At 45.8% G+C, this 21,358-nt stretch overlaps 1 protein-coding gene across 4 annotated transcripts in view; it reads right to left on the bottom strand.

Moving 5' to 3' along the window:
- Positions 1-21,358, bottom strand: part of MALT1 (MALT1 paracaspase) — a 1,429,839-nt gene that overhangs the window by 69,958 nt on the left and 1,338,523 nt on the right. For all 4 annotated transcript variants that reach the window (XM_069627057.1, XM_069627059.1, XM_069627058.1 and 1 more), the window contains one exon: positions 11,793-11,918. In XM_069627057.1, coding sequence (XP_069483158.1) covers positions 11,793-11,918 — 126 coding nt within the window. The remainder of the gene's footprint in view (positions 1-11,792; positions 11,919-21,358) is intronic.

The raw sequence follows: 21,358 nt of genomic DNA, 5'->3' as shown, positions 1-21,358 counted from the left end.
AACCCCCAAGAGGCTTGCAAAGCGGCCTATAATCTGCAATGCGGAGAAGATCAGGCCCCACGAGAATTTGTGTAGGAGCTAAAACTCGCCTTTGCACAAACCACTAGGATGGTGCGCACGGATAGCAGAGAGTTTGTCACTACATACTTTCATGCGCTCTCAAGATATATCATAACACAGCTGGTGAGGGATTTCCATGATAAAAGATCTCTGGACTGGGTAATAGAGCAGGCTATACGCATTTATGAAGTCCAAAAACCTGCAGAAAATAAAAACCAGACCAAAACCCCCAAACTAGCCAACACCCCTGCTGCTGCTAAGGTTGCAGAGGTGAAGGGTGCCCCCAGTTTAGACCTAGAAATGGGAGGGCCTAAAAATGTACCTACAGAAAACCAGCAAAATCAGAGGCCAAGAAGGCCTTCTGGCCAATCAGAAACAGAGGGCAGTCCGGGAAGTAATCCCACCAATGGGACCGCTAACTCTCCCGATTATGTAAGTCCCAGATACAAGGGCAACCATCCTATCATGGGGCATGCATGGACTCCCCCAGCCCAAGGGGGCAGTAATCCCCCAAATCCTGGGTTAAGTTTCTTTCCCCAGTATCCCAACCTGTAGGACAACCCTCCTTTCTTTTCCTGGTTTCAGGAGCCTGGACAACCCACTTTGGGAGAGGGGAGGCCAAGTGTGGAGGGTTACCAAAATCCCCAGTACCCAGGGTACCCCAGGAGAAGGGATAGTTACCCTTCCCGTGATCCCCCTAGATACGAACAAAGACCCCTGTACCAGCCGGAACAGGTGTCACAACTGGAGGGCCTGGTCCAGAACCTCACGCAGGATCTGGGTTGCATGTTGAGGGTTCAGCAGAACCCTCAGATGAACATGGCGGCTCAGAACAATGGTCTGGCACCCCAGAACAATGACGGGGAGAGAACCCTGATAATTCACCGGTTCCCGAGGAGGAGGCATGGGGGGACGGGGGGTGTAAAGCCTTAGAGGAAGCTTCCTTCCTCACCCGTGAAAAGCCCCTGGACACCCCGGAACCGGAAGTCAAAATCTCCTGCCCCTGATAATCTGCAACCCAGGGAACAGAGGGTGGGTAGGAGAAATAAAGACCTCAAAAAGGCCCATTTTGTGGAGGATGTTAGTGTCCTCCAATTTGAAGGGGAAGAATCCTTAGAGGATTCTGGGGAAAAAATTCTTCTCCTTCAGGGACGGGGGGATTCCTCCCAAAGAAAAATGGGTCCCGAGAGATCCGAAGGAAGACTGGGTGGGTGTGGGGACTGATTCAGAGTCACACATCCCTGAAACCCAGAATTGACATTCTGAGATTAAAATAGTAAATAAAGGAGGGATCCTCCCCAAAAACTGGTCCTAGTGACTGCCTCCAGGAAATAGGGGGCAGCACAGAATTAGGGAAAAAGGGATTCCAAAATCCCCATCTATGTCAGGCTGTCAAATTTTTATTAGATTCCCAGACTCTGACACAGATAATTGTCCAAAATGCCACCGTGTAAGAGTCCAAAATAAAGAAATTGACCACCCAGCTTGCCCGAAATGCTCCTTACCTTTGCCCTTTTGTGGAGAAGGAGGGGTGATTTTATGCCCCCTTTCAAGTGCAAGGGCAATGTGCAATTTTAGCACCGGTAGACACTAGATCCCAAGCCACTCTCCTGTCAAAAAGGGCCTTTGAGCAGCTAAATTCAGGAAGGGGGAGAGACACTAGAGCCCTCTCCCCCCTCTTCCTGGACAACTCCAGAACTTCGACGGGAATGAAATTCCTGTCGAGGGGACTGCGGATTTGGAAACAAAAATTGGGTCACAAAAGGTGAAACACCCTGTAATAGTCGTGACTCCAGAGGGCATGCCCTGTCTACTATGGAATGACATCCTGAGCAGGTTGTCCCCCCTAATAGACTGTGTGAACAAGGTACTCTGGACTCAGACTAACCAGCCAATAAAATTAAAAAAGAGTGTCAACCAAGGACATGGGCAGTGACATTCTCAATCGGTTTGCAATTCATTTGGACCTGATAAATTACAAGGCCTGGTCCCGACTAGAGGGCAATCCCATGGGCTTTGATGATTCTGAAAAAAACATTTTGGTCAGCCCAATTGCTGCCATATGCAGTTAAAGTTCAAATTGGATGGACACGACTATTCCCACTTGAATTAAAAATTGAAAGAGGACAGAAACTGCAAAATCCTGACGCATATGTATACCTCAATGCCCATCTCCAACAGGAGGGGTTGGGGTTAAACCTAACACCATTAGTCAATGTAGAACACAACACCATTCCAAAGTCTTTCCAGGCTTCAGGCAAATGGTTGAAGAGCAGGTCAACCTAGCTGATGCCTGTGAGACTCCAGAGCAAAAGCAAAAGTTGAAGCAGGTGTTCTTAGATTTTCAAGATACGTTTGCTGTGGACTTGTACGTCTGTGGTTGCACCGAGATCCATACTACAACAATTCCCACGGACCCTGGAATGACTTCAGTGTTTGTGAAGCAATATCGCTTGCCTCTCGCATCCATGGCGTCCCTGACAGAAATCATCAAAAACCTTGAGTCCTGTGGGATAATTCGTCCAGTCCACAGCACCTTTAATAATCTGGTGCTGGGGATTTTAAAACCAAGTGGCCAATGGAGACTCTCTGCAGACCTTAGGGAGCTAAATAAATGGGTCCACATGTCCCGATGACCTCTCCCCTACATTGACATGGGGCTGGCCTAGATCCAGGGGTCAAAGGTATACACTGCCATTGACCTGACAAATGGACCGTGCCTGTCAGTAGGGAGGACCAATACAAGCTGGCCTTTACCTTCGGGGGCAGCAGTACACGTTGACCCGGACTCCCTTCAGATACATAAACTCCAGCAAACAATTCAACATCTTCCTACACAAGGCCATGCCTGACTTGGGTGAAAGGGGTAACCTGGCCTATGTGGATGATGTCTTGATCAAAAGCTCAATTGTGGAGGAACACATAGCGGAAATCCGTTATGTTCTGACCCAGTTGAGGGTTGTCGGTGCAAAACTGTCCTTCCAAAATACACAGTGGTGCAGGGCCTGTGTCAACTTCTTGGGACATGAAATAACTCCTGAGGGTCTCTGTCCCCCGGGGAAGAAGGTGGAAGCACTCCTAACACTAAAAGACCCCACAACTCTGCGTGAGGTAAAAAGCCTCCCTGTACTGACTAATTACAGTAGGAAGTTCATTGAGTATTACGCAGAGGTCACAAGACCCCTGATCCATCTGTTGAAGGGGGGGGGTCAGGTGGGAGTGGGGTCCAGAACAAGCCGAGGCAGTAAAGCAACTCAAAAGACGTTTCTCACAAGTGCCTTGTCTAGCTGACCCTATCAAAAACAAGGAGTTCTTCTTGGAGACAGGGTTCTCGAATAAATCCTTGACAGCAGTATTATATCAAAAGCATGACAAGGTCAATAAAGTAATCTCCTATGCAAGCAAGACTTTATCTTCTGTGGAGGAAAAATGCAATGATTGTGAGAAGGCACTCCTGGCAATGGTGTGGGCATTGAAAAATTACCACCCGTTCATCCAGGGGGAACACATCACAGTGGAGACTCCATACCAGCCTTTGCAATACCTTGCATGATTGTGGCAGAGAAAATTGTCTCGAGGACGAAAGTCTTCGGGAATGCCCACAGATTATGTGGACGGGTGCTCCTACCATGTTGACAACAACAGGGAAAAGGAACTGGTGGCTGGCGTTGGGAATGCCTGGGTGAATGATTCCCCAGAACCCTCCGCTGGGTACACAATCGGTCCCCATAGTAGTCAGGTGGCAGAGTTGATGGCAGTTCATCCGACCATCCTCACTGCCATCCAACACCAACTCCAGGAACTGGTCATAACCACTGATTCGGATTATATACGGAATGGGTTTGTGGAGCACCTGGTAAATGGGAAAGCCAGAGGCATGCTGTGTGCTAATAACAAACCACTCAAACATATCAAGCTAATACAAAATATTGATGATCTGGTCACCTCTAGTGGGATGACCATCTATTGGAAGAAGAGCAAGGGTCATTCCAGAACAGAGGGGCCAGACAAAACTGGAAATTACCTACTGTTACGCTCACCTGGTTCCCACAGGGGCGTAGATCGAACCCGGACAGCTGCGGCCTCCACCAGCGTGAAGCGTAGGGCAAAGATGACCGTCTGGACGGACCCCCTTAGTCTTGTAAGCTTGACTCGTAGAAATATTCTCCTGTAGATGGAGAAAGGTATTTAGCCCCATGGGTGTGAATGCAGACCCACCTCCCTGCTGCCGCTCACCCCACTTGCCACCTCCGATAATCTCAGTCAATGTCCTCACCTTATGCTTTTGATTGGCGAGCTCTCCATCCTGCGTGGCATGCAGGGGCGCGTAGATACCAGTTACTTCACTGGTTTTAGGTGCTGGAGTTCTGGACGATTATTGAGTCCGGAGTTTGCCAAGTTTAAAGAGTTCAAATGTCCAATGTTCACTCTTGCACTTCCCTGTTGATTTGCGGTGACAAATTCTGTCTGGAGGTTGCTGACGGTGTTCAGGTAAGAGTCTGTATCACCCAAACTATCCTGCAAAGTTGCGTGAGTTTAGCCCATTGTCTTTTCTTTTTTTCTTAGATGCGGCGTAAGAAAATGCGGCGTATTGAAGGATAAAGCCTCCGGTGATAATCAGGTAAGTCTTGTAATATAAGTGATTGTCTTTTTAGTCTCTTTAGGCTCACCTTGCTATTTCTTGTCTTTTCCCCAGATGTTGAAAATCACCGAAAAAGTGACTGAGGCAGCGCCGATTTGGAGATGCTGTGGGCTGGTGAAAATGGAGCGGCGCTGCAGCTGGGATGCGACGCGTGCCGGAAGAATGTGCCTTCAGGCTCGGAGTGATGCAAGATCCAAAATCAGGTAAGGAATCAGATTAAAGTCCGTAATCTAACCTCTTCTCCTATTTTCCTTTCTCTCCTAGGGGCTCGGTTTTCGAGGCGGGTGTGGCAGAAGACTGGATGCAGGTTTGCAGGCACGGTGAGCGTTACGCTGCTAACTGCAGAATAACGCGAAGTGTGTGTTGTAGATCGGGCGTGGCTTAAATAGCTTCAAATGTAGTCCCAGGTAAGAAGTCCCTAGAACCACACCCGAGTGAAAAGTATTCCTTGTGGAATAATAGTCCCTTCCAGGTCTCACGTTGGCCTGGATGCATGTGCAACATGGTCTGCCTGAGGTAAGTGATGACTATGAGCCTGGCGACTTAGGCACCAGGACCGATTCCTACTACGAGCCTGGCGCCTAAGGCGCCAGGACTGAACCCAGATAGCCACTAGCCAGGGTTTCTGAGGTTTAAACAAATGTCCGGATGCCTGCTTCCGGGGCGGATGGGCTTGGTCCAGCTGCCCGGGGGTAGGCATCATGACACCTAGCTGATCAGCTGGCCAAAACCAGAGCCATCCAGGGGGATCTCCTTGAGATCGAATCCCTGTTGGGGGAAATCCAGGTCGCTGCTGTCACTAAGTCCCAGACAAATGCTCACAATGAACTCTCAACTCCCCAGTGGAGTAAGGAGACCCCAGATGCTGATTTAATTATGGCACAAAAAGGGGATCCAAATATTGGGAAATGTTATCAACACAATGAGGACCCTGAGAACTTTCCTCTGACGGATACCGATTACATTGGGAAAGAGGACCACAGAGTGTTGATAAAGTGTCCCAAAATGTTCTAAATCCAAGACGGTTTGTTGGTAAGGAGATCCATATCTGGTTGTGACCAGTGGGTTGTCCCTGCCTCATTCCGAAGCCTGATGCTAAGTCACGCCCATGACGCAGCTACAGCCGGTCATCGGGGGTTTCAAACTACTCAGGGGCTGGACCTCGACCAATATTTGAAGGGGTGTCTTGTGTGTGCACAATTTAAGCCAACGTCACTCACACACCAAGCTCCCCTCCAGAACATGGTCAGATTTACCAGTATATTTCATTGGGCCTGTGATTCACTCCTCTAGGGGGAACAAGTACATGTTAACAGTAACATGCTTGTTTACCAAATGGGTGGAATGTCTCCCGGCCCCAAATTGCAAGGCAGAAGCAGCTCTGATGATCAACAACATCTTCGTTTTGACCTACCCCAAAGGATTGAGTCAGACCGAGGTAGTCACTTCACCAGCGAAGTGATGACAGCGATCTGGGGTATAAAGGAAACTTCACATTGCATACCGCCGGTCCTCTAGTGGGGGAGTTGAGAGGTACAAAAAACCATTGTGAGCATTCAAGAAAAGTTTGTGGCAGATACTGGGCCAAGTTGGGACATCCGATTACTGCTTGTCCTGATGGCCATCAGATCTACACCTTCTTCTGTGACCAAGATGTCTCCATTTGAGCTAATGACTGGGTGAAGGATGGTGCTACCTCAGCATCTGCTCTACAGAACACAAGAGCAGACACTGATAAATGTCTCCACAACTCATGAGTATGTTGCAAATCTGAGAAAACACCTTCAACATGCTTTTGCGTACGCTCAGCAGAATCTGGAAAAATCAGCAGAGGGGATGAAGACTCAACATGATTTAAAAACCACCAAAAAGGAATACCAAGTAGGAGACAGGGTCTATTTGTACAATTTCCAAAGGTACCAGACCAAGGAGTGGACATTTTTACCGAGCTGGTGCGGTCCTTTTGAAATTGTAGATAAAATTTCACCTGTCACCTATAGAATCCTTATCCCCAAAGGAGAGCTGACAGAAGAGAAATGGGTTCATATTAATCAGCTAAAAAGTTGTCACCCTAGGCTCACTTTGAAGCAAATTGAGGAGCCAAGAGAAAATCAAATAGAGGAGACATCTGGAGAATAAGAACAAGAAAAAGAAGAACCAGAAAAGAACAGGTAGGTTTATAGTTATAATTACTTAACAGGGAATATTTTTCTTCATTGTCAATACGAGAGGGATCCCACAAAATTCTAGTAACACCAGTAGTTATCTGTGTCTTGTGAGTGATTATTGGTCTTCATCATCTGAAGTACTGTGATGTTTGCAATGCATGTGTGTCCCACTGCTGTCAACCCTCCGGGAAGGCCGTCAGTGGGAAAATGTAGTAACCAGTTCTTATTTATTCACTAGATTCGTACTAGTTCCAGACCAAAAAGGACCTCCCCGGGGAACTGGAAAGGAAAGATCAAAGAATAATTTGGGGGTGTCGCTCTACATCACAAAGAAACACCTAAGGGAAAGCTGTGAGTGTCGCTCCACATTCCAACGAGAGACAACGGGAGGATTGTGGCGTACCGCTCCATAAAGGAAGAAAGACTCCACCTGATGAACCCCACTTTGCCCTACTGATGAATCCCACTTTGCGTTACTCTCCCTCGAAAAGAAGTTTCAGAAGAGTCGGGGGAGGGGGATTTGTGGGATACTTTGACCCACTCAGCAGAATTCCTATCCATAACCAAGCTGCACTTCAGCAGAACCAGCAAAATGGCTGCGCTGGCTCCTATGAACACCACTGCCTCACATCAAAACTGCGTTTTGCAGCTACAAAAGGATGGCTGCACTGTTTTGCCAAACACCATTGGGCAAGTTGGAACAGTGAACACCCCGAGAAAGGCAGCCAGGGAGTGTTCTTGAGTGTACTAAAGGAGCAAAGTTGAGAAGCTGCGCTGCTTTGCTGCTAGCCCAAAATTTCCCAATAAAAAAAGGGAAATATTTTACATTTAAAATGATGCCGCTCTGATGCTCATTTCCTCTGTTCTACAGTACTCTGCTTTTATCAGTGAGGCCCTGCCATGCCCATCCATATTCAGATTGTGCCTCAGCAGGAGAGAGCATTATTCCTGAATGGCAGGCTGTCATATATCAAGCCTGGGAAATCAACAAAAGCTTTACATTCAGCTGCACGGAAAAATGCTTGACTTTTGGGCTACAAAATGTCAAAAATCACTGCTTCAAAAGAAACCCTAGCTCTAAGGGCATATGTCAATTTCAGTGGACATGTGTCTTGAACAGATTGCTGTACAAGTGAAACTAACTACGGCAAAAAATTGTTTCAAAGTCAGAAGGAAGAGACAACCTTTTGAAATGGTCAGCCCAGCAGACTCCACCATGGGTTAAAATGCGCTTTTGCAGATAAGGAAAAATGCCTGTTTTAAAAGTGTAATGTTGAAAGAAGGCCCTGTCTTGGCCAAGCAATGAAAAAGGGGTTTTGCTGGGAAATATATATGGGATGTTTTATTTTAATAGGCTTGCTTCTGATTCAGAACAAAATAAAATAAAATAAATAATTCAATGCCTCTGAAGCATTAGTGGCTGGACTGCGGAAGCTCCAGAACAGGTTTTTCTGCTGGCTAAACTGAGACCTTCCCCTAAAAAGAGATACCATTGCTACATTTGAAAACTTTTAATGGACCAAGAGAAAGAAATATCACACACTTGTCAGACATTTGTCTGGGCTTCAGCTTCAGACAATGGATCTGGGATACCTACGTGTGAAGTGGGGGAAGTGGCAATAAACATTCAATCAAACTGGGAAAACCCCATGGCCACCTTGGGCTGAACTGACAGTTGGTGGTAGCCTGGAAAGACGTGACCATATTTGGAGGACAAAGGCAGCCCCATCTGTCTCAAAATATTATTTGATGAATAAACTTTTAAGACTGTTCGTCTGTTACCCGGACAGTGCAGAAATGTAAAGGTTGCACAGTTTAAGTGTAATTTTTGTGGCTTTTAAACAAGACGTGTTAGCGTTCACTGGCATATTGTAGACAGAAATGGCAGAGAAGTGGACATTCTGAGGAAAGTGTATATGATGTCACTTTGAAATTCAACACTTACTTGCCTTATGATAATATATACACATGTATAAAGTTATAGAGTTTTAGGTATGAGTTTTCTCACTGAAAAGGACGACAAGTTATTAGACAGATGAAACAAAGTCCTACGAACGTGAGAATTGGACTGCCATGCTCTGCGTTAAATATGTAATTTGCCTATGTAATTTGTTAAGGTGCACCAACTTTACAAATGTGTAATTTATGTTAAGATTGATTTTTGTCAAAAAGGATTGTGGGATGGCTTTTCACCTCATAAAACACAACCACATAAACTGAGTCCCCTCCTAGAGGAGGCAACCAACATTGGCTGCCCTATCCGGTTCTTGGGTGTAGGCCTAGCTCAGTTCTGGCCAACAATATACACAGTGATGTCACCCACTTTATAAAAGGGTTGAGAGCTCACAGGGACTCACTCTCTCTCCTGAATTTCCAGCGCCTGCGTATCCAGACATTCCTGATCCACCTTTGCAAGATTCCAGACTCTACTGCTAGGCCAAAGCATAATTGACTCCATCCAAGCAGGGCCAATTATCCAGAAAACGCCACAAAAATCTCAATAGCAAACGAGAAAAGCTTTGGTACCCTTTGCGTGACCATAACCTGTTGAGTTCCAAATCCGGTTGGCTGGCCAAATCCCCAAACACAGTGCTGATTGTGAGTATTTCCCCATCCCATAGCAACACATAGTCTACCCATCTTGATGCCTTTTTCTTTGTTCTGCTCTCTAAGAAATCCTATCCTTGCCTTCGTAACTTGTTGAAGCCTGTAAGAATTCTCTGTGCATATTATCCTTGATCTTCAAGCGTTAGCACCACTTTTCTATTCATTTCTGTCTTGCATAGATCATAAGTCATTAGTCATATTTGGAATAATCAAATTAATTCCCACCTAAAGTTGAACGTGGGGTGAAAAGGTTGACGTCATAAATCAATCTTGGAAAGTACCGTGTCTTTCTTTAACCATATAGTCTGCATAATTTAGTTTAAGTAAAACTTGCCTTTCCTTTTTAAAACTGATTTTCTCTTTTCAACTGCTCTATTTTCCTAAAATCGAACCTCATTCCACCTTAAAAATCTCATTCAATTCTCCAGCTAAAGTCACTCTTTCACTTCTATTTTGTCCCTGTGATGTGCATCTATCACCCAGCCTAAAAACTGCATTCCGATTCTGGGTTTTTCACCCATTTAAAAAAAAACAGTTTTGGACATTTAAAGCTGAAAAAGAGAAAAATGCAACTTTTCCATGTGTGATTTGACTGCACTCTGTTTTCAATCTCAACCTGCTTTGGGAACTGTATGCCTTTTGTGATACCTTACCTTGTAGTTGCAAGTGATATAACATCCCTGAGACTGTGATAAAACATATGTACATCATTATTTAATTACACATATAATTAATTATTTGTTAAAATCCAATTGTCATTTTATGCCATTGCAAAGGTAAGGCCTCTTATTTTGTGAGAAAAGGTCGGATTTTGATTCTGTTTGATGCGTCATGTCCCTGACTATCTGCTGCTTCTTTCTATCCACTCACAATTCGAGTAATTGTGGGTTGAAGTAACATTGCAGGGGGAGACCTTAACTTGGGTGCTATCTATCCTAATTGAAAAAGTGCTCCTATTTGTGCTTTGCATCTGTTCTTGTAGAAGATTACGCAAGCGCATTTCCATGGTTTTCATTGTAATTATCACCCCATTGGTGATTGCTGCCCCATATAAAAATGGTGTGATTTTCTTTGAAATTAAAATAAATATGTTATTCCCACCAACAGGCCTGGTTCATGGTCCATTGTGACCCGGTGTATTTGTAAAAGAGGGTGTGAGACAGGTTGGGTATGGGCTCAATTTGAATTCGTAGAAAATAAAGAGAAAGTATTCTAAGTGAGCGCCACATTCTAGACTAAAGGTAAGTCCTGATCCGGTGTGTGAGGCCCGGTTAGAATCCTTCACAATTTTCTACCTCTTAAATAAGCATATTGTGTTCACTTTATTGAATACAATGCAGACTAACAAAATAAACACTCAAATATATCGACTTTCTACATCAAAGTCATCATTCCCTTTTAATTTGCAAGTCCCACCCAACCTTGTTAATATAATATAGCAATCACCATTGAGTCATGGGGCATACATGGCTGGTACGGGCCCGCCAGCCCGAGCCTAGGTAGGTTACCAGCAATGTACGCACCCCCGATGAGGGGGTGATAGCTATTTGAGCCCCGGGGTTTGTCCGGGGTGCAAACACTTTAATTTGTTTTTTTTTCTTCAGGAGATGCACATTCCTTTTCCATTTTAGCGGCTGTGGGTGGGAGGATAGTTGGGACCGGAGTACAAAGCTCCAGTCCAGTAGCTAAGTGGGGAGAGAGGGAGGTGGAGAAAGGGTTCAGATGTCATGAGGGGGAAGGGGGATGTGGGCTGCCTGTTGCCTCTCCACAATCAAGATGGCGCCACCCAGAGAAGGGCTTTGAACTCTCAACCGCTCTTCTAGCCATTTGATTGGCTGAGCACCCTTCCTCTGGGGCGAGTCGTCCTCCTCCAACGTTCACATACCCATATGATCATTCTCTCATCATACATGTGCATAGCTCTCAACTCACACGCTTTTGGCGGTTGTCACCCGCCTTGTAAAGGGCTGAATCACCCGCCAAGCCTCCTGCACGCCCATTCATTCCAATGGGCGTCTCACCCGGCAAAAACAAAATCGGGTGATTTCACCCGCCTTTGCAGCACAAATGGTTGAGAGCTATGCATGTGATGCCTGCGTGCCTTTTACAACCCTTATTGAATTCCATTGCTATAACGTAAATAAGAAAATACAGTAACTATGTATTAGCATTTGTACCTTGCATTCGCCTCCTCTCCCTGCCCTCAATACAAACACCCACCTTTGCATCATCATCATCATAAATGACAAGGCGGTAATGAAACAAGACATGCATGTAATAGGATACAAACAAATAATTAGCCAAAAGTGTGCAACCTGTAGCTTCTGCAGTGAGCTCAGCCGAGTGTACAAGCAGTGCTTAGGGAGTTCCTTCGATACTAAATAGCTGCCAGTTTCTTCGGGGGTCCCTTTATTGGTCACTTTGGGATCAATATCAAGGTCCTGTTAACACAAAAAACCCAATCAATCAACAAAGGAAAAGCACAACTACAATCAAACATTTGTGAGGTTCCTAATCGTTATTTTACTTTATCAAACAAAGGTTCTGGCTGTTGCACAGTAAAACACGAACAAAATAGTCCATCACATCTGAATATGTAAAATATCCTATCACTACGTGTATGCGGACGTGGACGGCAGAGCCATCACATAGCTCCACAAAATAGCCCATCACCAAGTTTGCAAGGTCACTGCAAATGCGAACATTTTGTAAACAGCAGAAAACGTTCAAATTGAATGTTCTAGAGCTAAATAAAGCCTGCACACAAAAGGCTGAGGTTGCGGGGCGCAACCAGTAAAGATCTCCTCCCGCAAAGTCTTTCTTTATTTTGCCCTCTGCCCCATTTAATTTTGGGGGCGTTTCCACTATCCTGCTCTAAATGGCCGCAGCCCCTCAGCTACTCTCCCTCGGTATTTTCCCGCCCCATCACCTTTCCTTCAGTGCATCGCAGTTTGCGTCCCCGCCTCGCAAACCTAAAGCACAATGCACTGTGCATCACCCTATGCACAATGCTCTTTTGTGCATCGTGCTTTAGGCCTGCAGTCTAAAGGCCACAATTGGAAATTGTTCGGCTTGGCTGGTAGAGCTCAAAGTATGTATTATGTCACAATATGTGACTGTGTGTGAATTAAGTGCTGCTTCTCATAGCCTACTGTATTTCACCTTCTCTTTTTATAGGTTTGTGCACGTGGTGTTTAATTTGGTACATTCTCCTTGCAGCGGTAATAAACACAGGGCTGTTTTATTAACAGCGCACCATTCCAGCTGCAAAGCTGTCGTGCCGCCCTTTTCCGAGAAGTGGTGGTACTTGCCCAGTGAAAGCACAGTATTCTTGCTGAGACGCTGTATTCGAATGGAACCGTGCCATTACTTCCACATGAACAGTCAAGGACCTGGTGGTTTATATCCATAAGGACCTCCCTCTGCCCCCCAGATGGCCCTGTTGCCAAGCCAGGTTATAATCATCGTTCTCCAATTAAAGAATGATTCTTTTACTTGACCTCAACTTTTAGATTCCAGGAATAGAGGCGCCTTTTACTGCACATGGATTATACCAATGCAATCAATCTGATTTAGTTTCTTTTCTGAAGACTTCAGAGGCTACTGAATGCTGCGGCACCACTAATAACTAGAGCAGCGAGGCAGAGCTTGGGTACATGCTTACACATGGATGGGCCTGTTCAGGCTGGGGGCAGCTGGGCATCTGCCCAGGGCACTGTGGCACTCGGGGAACTGGACACCGAGCCCGTGTTCAGTCAATGGGTCTGTGTGTTAGCAGATGAATGCATCAGATCTTCGTGTCCTCAAGTCCACAGACAGGCCTCTCTTTCTGCCTCTTCGTTTGGTAGAGGCTTGTATATAAGTTCATGACCGAACAGCCCAAATAGAGCATAAAGCGCGGGGTAGGAACGGGCTCTCAGCACCACATCTGAACGGAATCCGCACGTTGCAAACTCGGCAGCACCTTCTTTCTACCCGTCTGTGATCAAAACAATGACTGCAACTTCAGTTTGTCGTGACGTGTACATATAGTGTCCGTTTTTATTAATGAAGCATATTATTTTTCATTGCTTGCTAAAATAATGAAGAGCGCCCTTATGTAGTTTCCTGGTAGATGTGAGGTGCTTATACATCTTTGCAATCTGGTACCTGTTTATTTTTAGTTTCCCAGAATAACTAGAAAAGAAATGACGCAGTGCAAATGAATTAACAGGGCTGGATGCTCATGCGCAAAAGGGCACTACTTGGGATCTGATTTTGTAAAGAGCGCAACATTAGCTCTATAGGGCGTCTAAGCGCTGGGTATGCAATGATACGAAAAAGGCAATTAAAGGAGGAAAAACACACACAACTGAACATGATTGAAAGTGGAGATAAAATCAGTTAAGCCTGTCAGAAACACGTACAGAAGATTTGAGTCCCGCAAGCATTTAGGCGATTTGAACAAAATGGTAGTAACTTCCAGCATATGTTTATAACTCATTACTCTATATGTTAAAAGTCTTGTTGACTTCAGCTTGGAAAATGCGGGCCCCATCAGAGTGACACAACAGCGACTAGCAGTCACAGAGGACTTTAGGAATGGAGTCCACCTGGAAAATCCAGAAGACCCCTGTACAAACAGCGAAGGGACCAGACCACGGAGTAGGGACAGGCCAGGGATGGGAGGCACTGCTTCTTTTTAAGAGTTCCCCCAACCCTGAGATGCACCAGCACCCATCCATGGCACCAGCCTTCCTGCAGCAATGCTGGCACCATCTGCCATCAACGGCAATGTCCTTCTCTGTCAAATCTGCCCCACCAGTCGGTCACATCCCACGTCTCTGTCACTTTACAGATCCATGATACCTAATTCTCCCGACTGCACCCACCATGGGAGGTTTCTCAGTCTCTTCCTCTTACTCCTTTGCCATGGGGCTTCCCATGGCATGAGGTATAAGGCGGCGGGTTCACAATAGGCCCTAAGGTCAGAAAAAAATCCTGAGCACCAGTGTTTATTATTATGATATATCATATATCATGTGGCATTTATAACACGCCTATACACACCTCCCCATATGCAGCATTCTTCCACAGGCCTTCCTCTCCTGTTCAGGCTATGCAGCTGCTGGTGTAAGGGAGAACAAGACTGGCATGAGATGGATCGGCAGAGGCATCTGTTCACAGAGCCATTCTTGCGCACGCCCCTCTGTGCCTTTGCATTTTTTATTTCTTTCTCCAATCTGGAAGCAAGAAACCCACCTAAACCTATGCACACAACTCAAAGCCTACTTTAACATCTCCTGCATGTGCATTTTGTTATCTTCTACTACACTCATATCTTGACCGGATTAGGGCCCAAAGGACAATTCTGTTAAAAGTGACACTTTGGAGCTCCTTTTGCTGCAGGCATTGCAGGAAACGGAGGAATACTGCTATTCAGTGGCGTAACAGAAAATGTGTGGGCCCCCCTGCGAGCCATGTTGAGCCCCCCCCATCTCAGCAACAAATCACAGTCGTGCCACACTCTGGGCAGGCCTTGATTATCACGCTTGCACAATACGTACAAACGTGCTGCTGAAGGGGTATGCCGCAAACTGTACTAGGGGAAAGATATAAATATGTCTTTTAATGCAATATACAGTACACTTTCTGAGAGGAATTGGCTAAAAAGCCAGACTTTTTGCAAATGTTTTATTGGGTAAGATCAATCGAATAGTCACCGACAGTGCACAGGGACATTAATGCTTTGCTATTAAAAATGCCATGCCACATTGAAAACATGTTCCACTGGCTGCACAATGTAGACCAGTGTAGACACGTAATAACATTACAGTAAAGAATGCCGGGCCACATTTAGACATACCTAGACTAGTTGCACCAAAATGCCAGTCAAAGCAATAACACGCATCAAGAAGATAACACACATTCAAGTCCGGGTCTCTACGGCCTCTAACAACACGTCAAAACGCTTTAAAATCTGCAAATCCTGTCCTCTAGCTCCTCTCCTCTTCGCCTCTCGGTCCCCCTTTGGCCATCTCTACCTCTCCTCCTCCTTTCTTCTCTTTCCCTCTGACAACACCTGACGAGGTTTATAGTGTCATACAAACAGGTGCTCCCCTGCTCCTCCGGAACGATCAAGGACCATATTGACATCCTTGCTCCAGCCTTGGCCGATTTCTGTAATCACTCTTTCACCACTGGAACATTCCCCTCTCCCCTTAAGCACTCCCTTTTGCACCCACTCCTCAAGAAGCCGTCTGCCGATCCTACCTGCCAGCCAAACTATTGCCCAATCTCCTATACCCCTTTCCTGGGCAAACTCTTGGAAAAGCTGGCCATCTCCCAGCTTACTCTCCGCACTGAATCTGTTGGTTGTCTCCATGACCATCAGTCTGACTTCAGAGCTGCCAGAGGGATGGAAACTGCTCTCATGATCACCCATCAAGATCTGCTCTCTGACCTTGATTCCAGCATTGACCTTGATTCCAGCATTCCTTCTGTCCTAATCCTCCTCGATCTTTCCTCTACTATCGACGCAGTCAACCACGCCATCTTGATCAATCGACTACGTGAGAACCTGGGCATCACGGATCAGGCCCTGGAGTGGCTGACCTCCGTCCTTATGGATTGGCACTCCCAGGTCCAACTTGGTCCCTTTCTCTCTGCCACCTCTTTCTCTACCTGTGGCATTCCCCAGGGCTCTATCCTCTCACCCTGGTTTTTCAACCTCTATGTGGCCCCTTTGGCCCACCTGATCTCTACCTTCACCTCTAACTTTCAGTGTTATGCGGATGACACTCAGCTTTCCTTCAGGCTCCTCTCCCCTCTTGCTCATTCTGCACTGTCTATCCGTGATTCAGGATTGGTGCGCCTCCAACGATCTCTGCCTTAATGCCAGTAAGACGGAGATCCTTCTCATTGGGAAACCCTGCCCCTGCTGTCCCTCTCCCACTCTGGCTGCCCACCTTGGGCCCTTTCCTTCGCCTTCCTGCCAGGCAAAAAACCTAGGTGTCATCTTTGACTCCACTCTCTCTTTCTCTCCTCAAATCTCGGATGTCACCAAGAAGTCCCACTACCAGCTGCTCCTCCACAAAGGGACGCTTCCCTTTCTCACTTTCCCCAAGAAGCTCACTGTCCCGAGAGCTCTGTTTCTCTCTAGGTTGGACTACTGCAACAACCTCTTTCCCAATCTGCCTTCCTCTACTCTCCACCCCCTGCAACTAATCCAGAACAGGACTGCAAGACTTACCCTTGGCCTCAAGCCCAGGGAACATATCTCTCCAGCCCTAAAATCCTTCCACTGGCTCCTGTTGGCTGCAAGGATCAAGTTCAAGACCCTTTACATTGTCCACAAAGCTTTCTGGGGTTGGGGCCCAACCCTCTCTTCCAAAATACCTTGCTTCTCGAGCCCTTCCCCCAGCTACCTCCAACTCTCTAAGGGTTAGACGCTTCTCTAGGCAGAGAGTTGGGGGTAGATCTCTCTCATCTACAGGTGCCTCCCTCTGGAATGGACTCACTGCCCCTTTCAAACTTGAGCGGACCACCTGAAGTTCTGGAAACAGCTCAAAATGTTCCTCTTCTCCTCTGCTTTCTCTCTCTCACTCCCCTGCTGACCTACCTAACCTACCTGTCTGCTGTACCAACTGGTTGCTTAGGTGCTGTAACTGTAACCCTACAGTCCCTTGTTCTCCTTGCAGTACCCAGAGCCACGCTGCCCTGGCTGCACTTACTCAGAGTATTACTGCCATGTTTTCCCCTCCAACCTACCTTGCACTCCGCCCCGTCCCTTTCCCCTTGCATTTCTTGTTCTCGCACTTGCACGATCTGAATGACACAAGCCCTAGTAAGATTGTTTGTCTTGTCCTCCTTCTATCTTCCCTCCCTTGTCGAGCCTATAAACACTTGTGTACAGGAATGTTATAAATGACTTACATCATATGATATCTTATTATCACAGATGCCAAGAAAAATATACAATGCCGCAGTAAGAAATTATTTTAATTACAGTAAGCTGTAAGCATTTGGGTGCTGCCAGTCTAGCCAGTAATTACACTTAGCAGGACTGCTTTATCAGAAATGTGCAGTTAAAAAAAAGTCATACCAAACTGAGGAATGACTAGACTAGCTGCACTAAACTGCCTCTCTTGTCACTAATACCACATATCATGCCTGCTTAGCCTGGACATGGATAACCATTATGATTTGTCGTACAAACCCACTCCCTACCCCATCCTCCAAAATAAGCTCCTTGGCCCAGAATTACCTTCACGTTTCTCTTCCTTGTCCCAGAGCTTACGTATGAGGCTCCTTGCCTCATAGGTAAGTACTGGGATGAGGAAGAGTGGGACTAGGAGTAATGAAGATTACAGGTAGCTAAGTCAGGCTCAACCTAGCTGACCCTCAGAGCAGTTGCTGGACAGAACAGGACACAAATGTTAAACAGCAGGGCCCGGCAATTACTAACGTAAAGCATTTCACTGTTAGTACCTGCATTCAAATGCCACATTTAGGCAATTTAAATCGTGATGTGGGTTTAGTACTTGCATGCCAGGGAGTGATTGGAAGGGTAGAGAGGGAACAGGAGACAGCTCATTATCTCAGCAGTCCATAAGTAGGTGCTTTCAGACTTAAAGGAGAGAGTTAACTGCTTGTAACATTGAAGCTGCACTAAAATAGTCTCATTAAAATGCACAAAGAAGTTAGATGCCGCCACACAAATAAGTTTGCCCCTCCCCCAATGCCCCTGAAGTTAGAGTCCCTCCCAACATTTGAAGGATTAGCCCCCTCCCCCGAAATGTAGGTTTTGGTTGTGCCCCTGAACACAAGCACACACACCATTCACCATATACACACACACACACTAAGCCATCCATACATTTAAGTGTGCACCCTTTCACCATACAGGCACACCCAAGCAGCCAGCTGTACATTTAAGTGTGCACCCTTTCACCCTAGAGGCACACACACCCAGGCACCCACACATACATTTAAGTGTGCACCCTTTCACCATACACTCACACAGGCAGCCACCTATACACATAAGTGTGCACCCTTTCAACATGCAGGCACACTCAGGCAGCCACCCATACATATAAGTGTGCACCCCTTCACTGTACACGCACACATGCACATCCAGCCACACATACATTTGTGCGCACCCTTTAACCGTTACACTGGCAGCCACTTACACATTTAAGTGTACACCCTTTCAAAATACACACACGTCATGAGGTTGAGGGGAGCCTATTAATTCCAAATGAAATTGGGTCTCATTATAAGTGTGCCAGTCCGGAAACTACAGTGCCAGTATGTTTACTGGCACTGTTGTGTCCGGACCGGCACACTACACATCTACGGGCAGGTGCCGTCTCACCCGGCAGGGTCAGGCCTGCCAGGCGGGATGGCACCTGCCAGCAGAGTTTTCACGGGAGCACCGGCACCGTTAGCAATAGTGCCGGTGCTCCTGTGTCCCCATTCCCATAGAGTCTGACTAACGAAATTGCCGGCTCCTGACTTCCCAGCCACCGGAATTGGAATAGCCTCCAGCCTGGGGTCTTTCATGCCGTGGGGTCGGGGGAGCCTTCAGACTTCAAAAAGAAAGTTTCTTTTTGTAGTCACTCTGCCTTCATAAAGCAATTATTACAGAAACAATGTCTTTATGAAGGCAGAATAAATTGAAAAAGAAACAAAAAAAATGTGAAAAAAGATTTTTTTAAACTTTTTTTTTCTCCAAGTGGGGCCCCCTCTCAGGACATGTGATAGCGGCCCCCCCGCACCGCGCGACCCGCGTTACACCAGTGCTGCTATTATGCCTCATGTTCCGCTCTGCCTCCTTTTCGTGCTGACACAGCGTGAAGGAAGGGCATGGCGCAGAGTCAACATCTCGGCTGTGCTTTGCTGCCCTGTCTTGTCGAACCCTTTATTTTACGTATAATTTTCATGCACATGTAAAATGAATGGACTCCCATGGAATCCATCTCGAATTAGCACCTGCTAATCAGCAGGTGGATCTTTAAAACCGTGAGTGTGGCACAACCATTTTTCTTATCCGTCTGCCTGCATCGTACCATGCTTCGTATTTCCCATAATTGTAGCCCCAAATTCACTTCCCAGATGAGTTCAGCGAGCTATTTTCAATTATAGTTACGTTTCTACCCTTGATGAGCTGCCAAATCACAATTCTAAATAAAAGAAAATAGCTCGTGCATACTATGGATAAAACATTTTTGAATCCAGTGCAGGAACTCAATTAAAGAGGAAGATTATACTCTCAAAGTAAGTGTGAATTTAAGTCTTGCAATGGTTGTAAATACTCCTATATATTGAATTAATTTCCATGCAAGAACAATGGGCTGATCTTGAGGTCACTGGCTTGTTACACTGATGTTGTTTTTCTGACATTAAACAATTCCTGAAGAATTGGAATAGTTTTTGTGTCATCATTCAATAATGTTCATGGTACCATCCATATTATGTTTTGATTTGGCCAAATGGCAATCCAATTTTAGACACTTGGCTTGAATTAAGAAATAGTGATGTGAATTTCTAAAATGTATTAGAAAACAACTGATATTAGTAACTTTCTGCATGCCTCTGCTCAACATCCCGAATCTCCCATTGAAAAACAACTGCAACTATGTAACAATATTCTTTGGAGCATACCTGTCTAAGGCCAGCAATCCAAACAGCATTAACCAAAGCACAATCTCCAAGTCACAAACATACTTTGCTACCTTTGAAAAAATTACTTACTTTTGTATTGACTCGTTATCCAAGAGAGGGACAAACACATAAAGACCAATCAGAAATCTTGGCACGTGCTCATGCGAGATTCTGAGATGTAAAAACTAATTAAACTTCAACCTATGTTTGCTATGAGCAAATACTGTCAATAAATAAGCCTTGCTTCAAAATAAAGAAACACACTCTTACGTGTGCAAAAGCAACAGGTATCCGCATTTAAGGAGCTTCGGTTTTAAAATTATCTAAATAGAATATTTTCATCATTTACAAACTGTATGAAGACTGCCTTTACCCATTTCATGACCTGTACAACCATTGTGTAATTGCTGACGTTTCCTTATAATAAAGTTTAAATTTGAGAAACTGCACATCGGGGGTCATTACAAGGTTGGAGGTAGCCATGCTGCATTGCGGCATGGCTACCCCCATACCGCATACCGGGTCCGGGATCCCTGAATGGGGAAATACCGGATCATTCCAACCTTGGAGGACCCAATATTTCCCCATTCAGGGAACACATCCCCATTCCCATTCGAGCCCCCATAGGGCTCAATGGGAATGGGGACCATGCTAACAACAGGCCAGTTAATAACGGGCCCGTTGTTAGCATGCGTCCTTTGTGGAGGACCCGCTAAAGGACCTCGTAATGCGGCGGTAAGGGGTTGATGGTTCCGGCACCTTTACCGGCACCGTTAACCCCTTACCGTCAACCTTGTAATGACCACCATATTCTTTTTTTTTGTTTAATACTTTTTTTTTACAATTATTGAACACATGCAAACAGGATATATAAATGGCAGTAGTGCATGCAACATGCATTACCTTGGGAGGTAAAGTGAGAACACAAACTTTACGTACAACGTAAGAGAGTATGTTAATCTATTAGCATAAAGTGTGATTATTCAGTATAAATACCTTAACTAATGAGCAATTTCCCTGGGATGTCTCTGCCCATGCACTTACCGGTTGCCTCCCCAACAGTCAACTCTGGCACTTCCTCGCCTAGGGGACCCTAATAGTACTTACCCTCACCCCACACCCTTTTTTTCCTTTTCTTTTCACTGCACTTGCACGCTCTGTATGTTCCAAGGCCTATTAGGGCCACTGTTTCTTTCTATTTATTCATAGTTATTTCATTGCTTATTTTCCTCCCTTG

The sequence above is a fragment of the Ambystoma mexicanum genome, chromosome 6p (assembly GCF_040938575.1).
Source record: "Ambystoma mexicanum isolate Mex_15411 chromosome 6p, UKY_AmexF1_1, whole genome shotgun sequence".
NCBI classification, from domain to species: Eukaryota; Metazoa; Chordata; class Amphibia; order Caudata; family Ambystomatidae; genus Ambystoma; species Ambystoma mexicanum.
Note: the sequence above shows the minus strand (reverse complement) of the source record. Positions and strands in the feature narration are given on the sequence as shown.